Source organism: Cantharellus anzutake, assembly GCF_015039405.1.
Source record: "Cantharellus anzutake strain C23 chromosome Unknown EI90scaffold_1, whole genome shotgun sequence".
NCBI classification, from domain to species: domain Eukaryota; kingdom Fungi; phylum Basidiomycota; class Agaricomycetes; order Cantharellales; family Hydnaceae; genus Cantharellus; species Cantharellus anzutake.
Window position 1 is genome coordinate 1,014,359 of NW_024066951.1, and position 10,393 is coordinate 1,024,751.

At 49.7% G+C, this 10,393-nt stretch overlaps 2 protein-coding genes across 2 annotated transcripts; one reads left to right on the forward strand and one right to left on the reverse strand.

The window, feature by feature from the left end:
- Nucleotides 1–4,259: 4,259 nt before the first annotated feature.
- EI90DRAFT_3010776 (uncharacterized protein) lies at nt 4,260–5,083 on the reverse strand (the record flags this gene model as incomplete). The annotated part of the gene is made up of 5 exons (XM_039056405.1): nt 4,260–4,416; nt 4,521–4,705; nt 4,755–4,876; nt 4,924–4,930; nt 4,973–5,083. The coding sequence occupies 5 exons, from the start codon at nt 5,081–5,083 to the stop codon at nt 4,260–4,262; spliced, it is 582 nt and encodes a 193-aa protein (XP_038923809.1).
- A 1,375-nt stretch (nt 5,084–6,458) lies between these two features.
- On the forward strand, nt 6,459–7,326 carry EI90DRAFT_2901355 (uncharacterized protein; the record flags this gene model as incomplete). Its single annotated transcript, XM_039054063.1, has 2 exons — nt 6,459–6,537; nt 7,001–7,326. The coding sequence occupies 2 exons, from the start codon at nt 6,459–6,461 to the stop codon at nt 7,324–7,326; spliced, it is 405 nt and encodes a 134-aa protein (XP_038923810.1).
- Between the last annotated feature and the right edge of the window lie 3,067 nt (nt 7,327–10,393).

Sequence of the window (10,393 nt, forward strand, 5' to 3'; positions counted from 1 at the left end):
CAACGGAGGCAATCTCCATAGAAGGAGGAGAGTTGACTATCCTCAAGAGGATCCATGGAGCAAGGGACCTGGATGAGAGCGTGGTGAAGGCGATGGAAGAACTAGGAGAAGGGACAGTTAGGTCAGATGAATGGGAGAAACAGGGGGAGCTAGTCCTATACAGGGGAAGAATATATGTCCCCAAGGTGTCATGGCCCTGCAAAGTCCCTGCCCTTCTACCACTTCTATCATCTGCACCCCCATTCTTGCACCCGTTATTTGCACCTGTTAATTGCGCCATTGTCCATCACTTAGCAGTGCCGATAGTGATTCCCATCTATGGCCCTGTAGCGGCGCCTCCTTCTTTCTCCCACCACCACTTGAGTTCCTCAGCCATTCAGCCGACACTGTTTTATTCTTATTCATTCGCTTAACAACTTACTAGCAGTCAATATTGTCGCCACTGATCCGCTCCTTATTGACATTTGGTTTATTCCTTTATTGACATTTGATTTATTCATATATTGACATTCTGATCCGCTGTCATATCCATACAATCCTGACCTCTGCTCCAGGCTCCCAGAACTCCAAAACTGACTTCTGGAGTCCTACTTCCCTTCCGTCACCTTCTCCTTGCTGACTTCCAAGAGGTTATCCCACCTCCGGCTCTGACACCACCTTCGGTCCGACTCCGGCACATTCCGGGTCTGACCCCAACCTCGACACCTCCCAGATGAGCATGCAACACCTACACTCCCGACTCCAGACCTCCGCTCCGGAACCCTGTTTGCATCTCTGTCTTCTGGAACCCCCGGTCTTAGCTCCGACCTCAGACTTTGACACCACCTCCGCTTATACCCATTGTATTGGTTAGCTCATTCCATTTAATTGCCTTTGCCAATATTCCGGAGTTTAACTTCCGAGTTCAGACTTTCCGGACTTATGTCGGACCTTGCAACTATTGCATTGCTCCATTCAATTCCGCTATTCTCCCTCATTCCTATTTGGGCAGCTGCTTCCTTTCTATTCAGTCAGCTAGCCATTCCCCACTCCCTTCCTCCTTCCTTCCTCCTTGGGCCTTGGCCCTTTCCTCCTCCTTTGGGAAACACCATTGAGTCAAACCCTTGACCCTTGGTGTTGTTCCTCCTTTCAGCTCCCTTTGTCTCCTTTCTCCTTTTGATTCCGGACCCCTCCTTATATACAATGTACATAGTAACTTGTAACCTCAGTCCAAAATCAACCTGAAATGCCCCCAAGAGACTTTCCCTTTGCTAGATCCGAAATTAGGGACCCCCAGGACAACCAGCAATGGCACAGTGCTCCACCTGAGTCGCTGAGGCCAAGGTCCTTCCACGCTAAGTCTCCGATTCCACTCCGGAGTCGTCTGAATCCGCCCGTTCTAACATCTGCCACCATATTGGCACCTAGAATGTCAGCCTATTCATTCTGCCTCCCAACTTCACCGTCCTCTGTTCCATTTCCCTGGTCCTCATTGCTCTTTTAGTTTTGTTGTACTTACCATCCCGCTCCCGTCCCACGCTGGACCGACCAGCCCCTTCTCTGTTCTCCTTTCGTATTTATACTTGTAGTTTACTGTCGATGTACCTCAGTTCAAATATCGACTAGAATTCCTCCCAAAGTACTCTTGTCTTAAGTTCGCCTCTCAACTTCATCTCTGCCTGAGCCAACCTCGCTGCAAGGTCCCTCCCACTAACTTGAAATACAGGACAGCCTAGGATGCATGGCGCAATGCTCTAGCCAAGTCATTGAAGCCGAAGTCCCAACCCCATGACACCTTGCAACAGAGTAGCACATTAGCTAAGTGTCCACTCACGCCACTGTACTCCGCTCCACTTCCCATGAATACCTCGAATACAGTTTCTGACACAAGGACCCGCAACTCCGCCACGACCTGGTGCGGTTACACCACGACGCGTGGGCGACAGGGCACCCAGGGCAATGGAAAACCCCGGAACTCATCTCCTGCAACTACTGGTGGCCCTGGATGGCGGAGTATGTAGGACAGTATGTGCATGGGTGCGACACCTGTAACCACATCAAGTCCTTCCCCTCCTGTAAGGTCAGAAAGCTCATCCTGAACAAGGTCCCCACACACCGCTGGCAAGTGATCTCTGTTGACATGGTAGGGGAGCTTCCCGAGTCGAAGGGATACAACGCCATTCTCATCGTAGTGGACCACCTGTCCAAGTGCATCCATGTGGTCCCTACAGTGACGATGGTGGACTCAGCAGGAATCGCACAGCTCTTCCTCAAACACGTCTGGAGACACCATGGCCTACCTGAAGAGATTCTCAGCGATAGAGGAAGCGCCTTCATCTCCCGCTTCTTGAAGGAACTCGCAGACCTCCTCGGAGTCAAGCTCACCCCCTCAACACCCTACCACCCACAGACAGATGGACAAACCGAGCAGGTAAACCAGGAGATAGAAGCCTACCTTTGAGTGTTCATCAACCACTGCCAAGACGACTGGGCAGACTGGCTCCCGCTAGCGGAGTTTGCCTACAACAACCACATCCACTCTGCTACCTGCTGAACCCCCTTCGAGCTCAACACCGGGCAACACCCCAGGATGGGGACAGAGCCCATGTGCACATCCGAGGTGGAAGCCACAGATGCGTTCTCCTCAAGAATGATGAAAATGCAAGAGGAGGCAAAGGTGGCACTGGAGCACGCAGTGGATGAGATGGCCCACTACTATGACCGCAATTGCGGGGCAGCCCCTACATACCAAGAAGGCGACCAGGTCTGGCTTAGCACCCAGAACTACACAACTGACCATCCGACCAAGAAGCTAGACCACAAGTGGATCGGCCCCTTCAGGATCACCAAAGTCATCTCCCCTGCCACTGTCAAACTCCAACTCACCACACAACAGAAGGGAATCCACCTGGTCATGTCCGTGATGAACATCAGGCCGCACTGCCCCAATGAGATTGTGGAACACCCCACCAACCCCTGCCCAGGCCCAGACCTCGTAGATGGAGAAGAGGAGTACAAGGTCGAAAAAATTCTGGACTCCAGATGGCAGCACTGAAAACTCTGGTACTTGGTAAAGTATACAGGCTGGCCAAACTCAGAGAACCAGTGGCTCGCGCGTGACCACCTGACCCACACCCCCAACTTAGTGGAAGATTTCCATTGGACACCCTCATGCCCCAGGGAGAGAAAGAGAAGACTGCCCAGCCACTTTGAGGTGAAGCGGCTTAAGGAGGGGGTGATGTCAGGGCACACCCCGACATGCCCCACCGGACCCCTGCTTGTCAGGGCATGCCAAGCCATGCCACTCCCTGCCCTCTCTTTCTCCTTTCCTCCTTTTCTTCTTTCTCTTCTCTCTCTCTCCTTTCTATCCTTATATGGACAACCTCTCCCTTTTCCATATTTGTAGCATGGACGTGTCCGATGCCAAGCACCCCGCACAGGTACTGTGATGCCGAACGCACTGCGCATCCTTACTTGTATTTCTCTTCTCTTACACCCGGGATAGACCATGGAGTTGCCCATGACGACCTGGCTTCATCCGAGGTCGATATGGCACCTCCACGTGACCTGTTTTCACATGTATATAAACCTAGCCGAAGTGGGACCAAAGAAGCAGCCTTCTTCTCATTCCCGCTTCAGGCAAGTGTCTCAACCTAGTTTAGCTTTTCACCTTAATAACAATACATTCCTGCTTCAGCCTAAGGAGCCACACAGGGACATCAGCCTGAGAGAGGGTTACCCACCATATGGTCTCACCATCCTGCCACCGCCCAGGCTGTCAACGCTGAGCGTCATGCCACTACCCCCGCCTCTTCAGAGCCGTCCCTGACACTGCTCCGCTTCCCTGCTCCACACCATGCCTTCTTCCTTTCCTCTTTCCTTCCTCTTTCTTTCCTCTTTCTTTCCTCTTTCTTTCCTTCTTCTTTCTTTCTTTCTTCTTCTTTCTCTCTCTTACATGGACCACCTTTCCCGCTGTTCAATGTATCACTGGCATGCATGCCCATTCCCCCTCTTGTATCTTACCATCCCTATATCGCCACCACTGCCGCCATGCTCACCTCGCACCTACAACGGACCCTCTCGGGATCTCCCATGGAGACACCTGGAGAGCCATGGCTGTGTGCGAGGGTGATGTGGCACACCCCATGTGATCGACCCCGCATGTATATAATAATGGCTGGAGTGGGAACCGAAGAAGTAGCCTTCTTCTCACATTCCCACTTCAGACTAAGTGGTCAGGGATGCTCAACCCGCGATGGGACCGCTGCTATGCATAGCCACTACTCATCCCACCGAGTCCCGCATGCCAGGACCTCGCCGCTTTCGGAGCTGTCCCTGACAAGGGGGCAACCTGACCCCGGATCGGCTCTTTCGGCTGCTGACAGAGTGTGTTGCTGTGGAACAAGTGCCGGTTGGTGTTGAGGCCACTTCTGTGGGCTGCTGGATGGCAGGAGTGCTTAGACATTTTAGTGCATTGAGTGAACAGTCTGGATCAGATGCAGAGGTGTGTGGTTGGATTGTCACCTGAATTGCAGGCATACTGAGGCATTTTGAGAAATGCATCCAGGAGCTCCATCCTCAACTGAGACCATCCTTCATTGGCCTCAATACTTTTTGGTGTGATGATCTCGATTGGTGCCTTGTGGCCTTCATAATCAATCAATGCGAAGTTGTAGTACCCAAGATGATCCAAGATGGACGTCTTTCTAAAGGTAAGTTTCAAAGTCTAATACCACACACACCAAGGCACGAATTTTCCACATGCAAGTGCGCACCTCAAGCAATGGAGCCAAGAGGTGTTCCTTAACCATGCATGCCATCTCCTTAGTGAAAACCTCCCATGGAACAATTTTTTGGATTGTTGCCACATCCCATTCTTCCCCCTTGGGCAAGTTCCCTGCATCGTCATAAGTAGATGTGTTCAGAATGTGATTGACTACTCACCATTCATCTTCCAAGCTATGTAGAAGTCAAGAATAAAGGGTTCACTTACATTTCCACCAACAACTTCCATTTCTTTGTCATCCCATTGATATACTCCACAGCTTGCTTGGACATATGCTTTAAAGATGTCCTCCGCAGTGTCCCTTGATTTCACATGCATTAGCTCTGCGAATGCAGGTGAGTTATTTCCAATCTGTCAGTGATAATCAGACACATGCTTACCATTCTCCCTCTTATCCTTGCCACTCAATTTCAATGTGTTGTGCAAGAAAATGGGTGCACAAGGTGTGATGTTTGATGAGGTTTGTCACAACTGTATTGTCACTGCCCAATTGTATGTGTGACCTTGGACTTCTATATTCTGATCAAGTGGTGCCTATCATCGTTAGCCTCAACTTCCTCATATATGCTCATTCTTCAGTAGATAACCCCCAGCTTCGACTCAATAACTACCCCCCCACCCACGCCTTGTAGTAAGCATGAAAAGTTTGCCATTGAAGCTGTGTAACATGTCTCACAAGTTTGCTTCATAGCAACAGATGGTGAAAGGTTGCAAGTGCAAGGTAGTCATGACCAACTGGGGAACAGACTCCCTGGCCCTTTCTCAGAATGGTCTATTGGCATGCAAAAAGGCTCGGGTTACAATGGATGCAGCTTGTCAACGATTGTTGGAAAGCATGTTTGACGTTACTTTTCACTTATGTTTAGCTCATGACCTACACAGATATCCCACAAGAAGTTGTTGAGGGCCTTTCGGAGATGTGAGATGGTGGGGTGGCACTGGAGGATTTAGACCGTTGGGAGGACAAGCCGGGGAGGGATGATTTAAACTTACTTGACAATGTGGGGCTTGACTATGAACAGCTACTTAGCCTGGTGGCGAAGCTAGCTCCAAAGCTGTAAGCCCTTCACTTGAGCCTGTTTTTATTGTTAGACTTGAGGTTCTTTCTGTCCAGGTGAAAGAAGGGTCATGAATGGAGTACATGGATGACAAGGCTCCATACCCGATGGATTGAACAACTGGACACTCTCACTAAGCTTTACCTACACACCAAGATGACCAATCCATCTTGCACACCATTGCATTACCCAGATCGCTTGGAAGGCAGCAGCTGGATTGAGATCCTGTGCATCAACATCTTCAGTGAGTTTTTTCTATGGTTCTACAGGTGGCCCATCCTGATTTTAGCATGCGGATGGCCATTCAATCGAGTATATCCCTTGGGATGGGATAGAAAACTGTGCACATGCACTCTTACGTGCAGGGTATCTTCAACACCAACAGAACCCAAAATTGCATTTTCCCTACAAACACTTGAGCTACTCCACTCGCTCTTCTGTGCAGTGCCAAATTTCAGTATGCAAAATTTTTCTCGATTGCTTGGTGATATGCACAAGGGATGCATATTATGTTTATACTCTGTGGCCCATCATTTGCTGATTCAAAACATTAGACCATATTCCAGCCTCACTTACAAACTCAAATTTCACTCACCTTGGAGGTCTTCTACCACATTCTGTCCTGATTACGTGCTATGGTCCATCAGAAGCTGCAACACGACACACCGGATTACCGGCTCAAGAATTTGTGCCCTGCTTGCCATCACAGAGTAAGTACCTTGGGACTCATCATAGATAGTATTGCAATGATGTTATTTGCCAGGTTGAGAACGAGCCAGAGCTTCCAATCCAATTTATTGTGACTGGTGATGGGAATACATCTCTATCATGACCTTGTCATCACTTTGAGGGAGATGTGCATGTGTTTGTCGGTGATCACTACATCACTCAGGAAGATGTAGATCAGTTCACTAGCGCTCAAAAGCATTCACAACAGGGTGCTTCGAGTCAAATAAGTGTATCCTTTACAGCTCCTATATTCTACAATGTCCACTGACTTTGTCTTATAGTCAAATGAGGATTTGTCAATATCAGATGCTTGCCTTGCTTGGAAGAATGCACAACCAATGCCATCAAAATCGAAAGCTGGGGCTCTGCAAGTTATGGATGAAACTGGAATCTTTTCAGTTGTTTGTCAGCACAGAATTGTCCAATTCCTTCTCAACATGGTTCAAAGTGGAGAGTTGTACATTGCTACCCCTGATGTTTGTGTTACAACTGATACCCATCAGAGCAAAATATCCTCTGGCTTCTGCTGAGAAGCTCATACACACATTCAGCAAGAACATCTTGTTCGCTTACGATATTGGGTGTACATTCTCTGCAACTTTATTGAAGTTGTCCATTGGGGATTTGGTCAAAGAAGCCAATTTCAGGTGTTGCACCGGTTCTTTTCACGGTGCCACTCACCACAGGGCCTGCCAGCTGGACTTTCTTATTAGTTTACAGAAAGGTGCTGGCATAGAAGATGGTGTAAGGTGGTGTCCTAGAACCCAGCTGTGAGTATTAAATATGTATGATTCACAGTGGGTAGGATGATGATAGTGACCTCCCTGGGTCACATGACCCCCTACATACATGGACCATGACCTGACACTCTCCCCCCTTGTGTTGCTTGTCAGTGCACACAAAGAGAAAGAGGGAAAGGGTACATGAAAAAGAGAGAAAAGAAAAAAAAGAAAAAAGAATCTTTTCCATGACAATTTTATGTGGTAATTTACGAAATGGAGAAAGTAGAAAGTAAAAAAAAAAAGGAGTGTATTGGTAAGTGAGTGAAATGTTATGTGTATTGTTAAGAAAGTTTCAATAATAGAATGGAGGCTAGAATAAATGAATGTTAGTTACCTCCGCAAATTTTGCGGGGTTCTCCCCCCTAGACAGATGTCTAGGTTTAAAAAATGTGGCTAGCCATATAAGGGTATGGCCAGAGGAATGAGCCTTGTGAGACCTGGCATTGCTCCACCTACTTCCTAATCTGGGAAGCGGTTTTACCCAGTATTGGGTAAGGTCACATCATCTGGAAGTCAGATGATGAATTTAACCTCCCTTGGGGGTGGTTTATCTGTTGGCTGGACAGGTGGATCACTATGTGTTTCCCCATAGTGAGTAGACGGTATAGTGGTATCCCTTTCAGATGATGAAAGGGAAAAAGTTGAAATTTTTCGGGGATTTTTCCCCAAGAGTAGGTTACAGAGAGTGTGATCTCTGTCTCTCATGGATAGACCATGAGGTTTTTCCAGAGGAAAAACCGGTGATTGCTTCGGCAATGGGTGACTTCCCAAAGGGTAATTGGCTAGACCACCTCCCACCACCTGATGAACCTGGCCCCAATTCTGGGTGGTTATCTTGTGGCCTGATGTGGTGCCGTTCCACCATATTTTGGGAAGGTCCCCTTGGTGACTTCCCAGAGGGTAATTGGCAAGACCACCTCCCACCACCAGATGAACCTGGCCCTAAATGCAGATGGTCATCCTGTGGCCTGATGTGGTGCCGTTCCACCAAATTCTGGGAGAGCCTCCTTGGCGATTTCCCAGAGGGTAATTGGCTAGGCCACCTCCCACCACCTGATGAACCTGGCCCTGAGTGCGGGTGGTCATCCTGTGGCTGTCATATCCGTGCATACCCGACCCCGACCCGACTTCCGGACCTCCACCCTCTTCACCTCCGGAGTCATAACCTACCGCTGCCGTTCCGATACTCACCTTCGGTCCTGGCAACACACCTCCTCCTTACCTCTCACCACGCTCCTACTACTCCACTCCCCCTTCACAACACCTCCACCCTCCCATTATCCTCCTACGCTTCCCCCGTCCGCTCCGATACTCACCTTCGGACCTGACTACTCTCCTTTCCGCCACTCCTTCTCCCCTTACCTGTCCCCTCTCTCCTCCCTCCGTTACTCCTCCGCCACCCTTCCGCCAAGTTACGACCTTCCACCACTGTTCCGTACTTCGCACTCGGACACTGCTCGTACCTTACTCCGAGCCTCCGTCATAGTCCCCACCTCGGACTTTGACTCCACCTCGGCCTTAGTCCATTGCATTGGTGACCTCATACTATGTAAACACCATTGCCAATATTCCTCGGACTTCCAACCCCGCCTCCGTAACCTCCGTAAGCTCCGCAACCCCCGAGCTTCGTGGACCGCCTTCGGCACTCTCGCTGCCTGTAATGTATTTCTCGCATTTTCCCTTCATCCCTATTTGGACTACTGCTTCTTTCTATTCTAGCCAGTTAGTCATCATCCCCACTTCCCCTCATCCTCCTGCCCCTCTGGGCCTCACCCTCCCTACCTCCTTTCGGACGTATCACAGGTCTTGCCCTATGACCTTCGGTACCGCTCCGCTCCCCCACCCTTTGTTCCCGTTCGGACGTCTTCGTTCCGATTCAGTCACCCTTTGTTCTCTTTGTGCTTTTGCCCCTTCCATTATATATATCGGCGCTTGTACATACTCGTCTTGGTTTCAGTCCGAAATCGACCTGAAATGCCCCCAAGAGACTTCCTGCTCACCTACTGTGAAATTAAGGACCAAATGGACAAACAGCAATGGCACAGCGCTCCGCTTGAGTCGCTGAGGCCAAGGTCCCTCCACGCTAAGTCTCCAATTCCACTCCGGAGTCGTCCGTTTCCGCCCCGTTCTAACAGTGGCCCGATGTGGTGCCGTTCCACCATATTCTGGGAGAATCCCCTCTGCTCCTGCATATCCAAAGAAGGATAAGAAATATCGCGCATGTTAAGTCCATGTGACGATGGTTGTCCCCCAGATCTGGGGTTCCCAAGGCACTGACTGTGTGCCTTGGTCTTCCTTATCGATTCCCAGACTTCTAGTCTGGTGATTATCTGTTCTGTACTCCCCACCCTCCATTCAGGTGGGAACTGGACAAAGTCCAGAAGTGCCTTGGATAGAGGCGAAATCGACGTGGGTTTATGTGTCGATTTGGGTGACATGGACTCTTTGTCCATGTTAGAGTGGATGCACTCATTCCTAGATGAAGCGCTAGTCTCACTGCGGTTGTGAGATGATGACTGCAATGTGGAGATTTTTTCCACATTTCTTTTGCTCAGGACTGGCTCCCTGCACAAGTGGGGGTCATTCCATGAGTGTTTTGGATGATTCCCAGTCTTGTAGACTGGGGTTTGAACCGGCTCACACCTAGGCAGTGAGCTGGATGTCTCACTATGGCTGCGAGATGGTAACGATGATGTGGAGATTTTTTCCGCATTTTTTGCGATCAAAAACGGCTCCCAGCATGAGCAGGAGTTGTGTCAGGGCATACACCCTGACCTAGCCCATACCTGCATCCACACCCCCACTCGCACCTGCACCCATGCCCACACCCAGCTGTTGCACTTCCCACATGCGCCCTGTGGCCAGACGCTCCGTGCAGCCAGATGCCCTGGGCCCCGGGTCTCGGGTCTCATGTGACTTCCGGATATCTCCGGAAGTTTTTGATATTGTGGCCACTGTGGGAAGATGAGAAGTTAACTTCCTTCTCATCTCTGACCCACAGTAGGCAAGTTGTACATACTTGCCTCTTGCTTATATATCATCTCTGACCCACAGTAGGT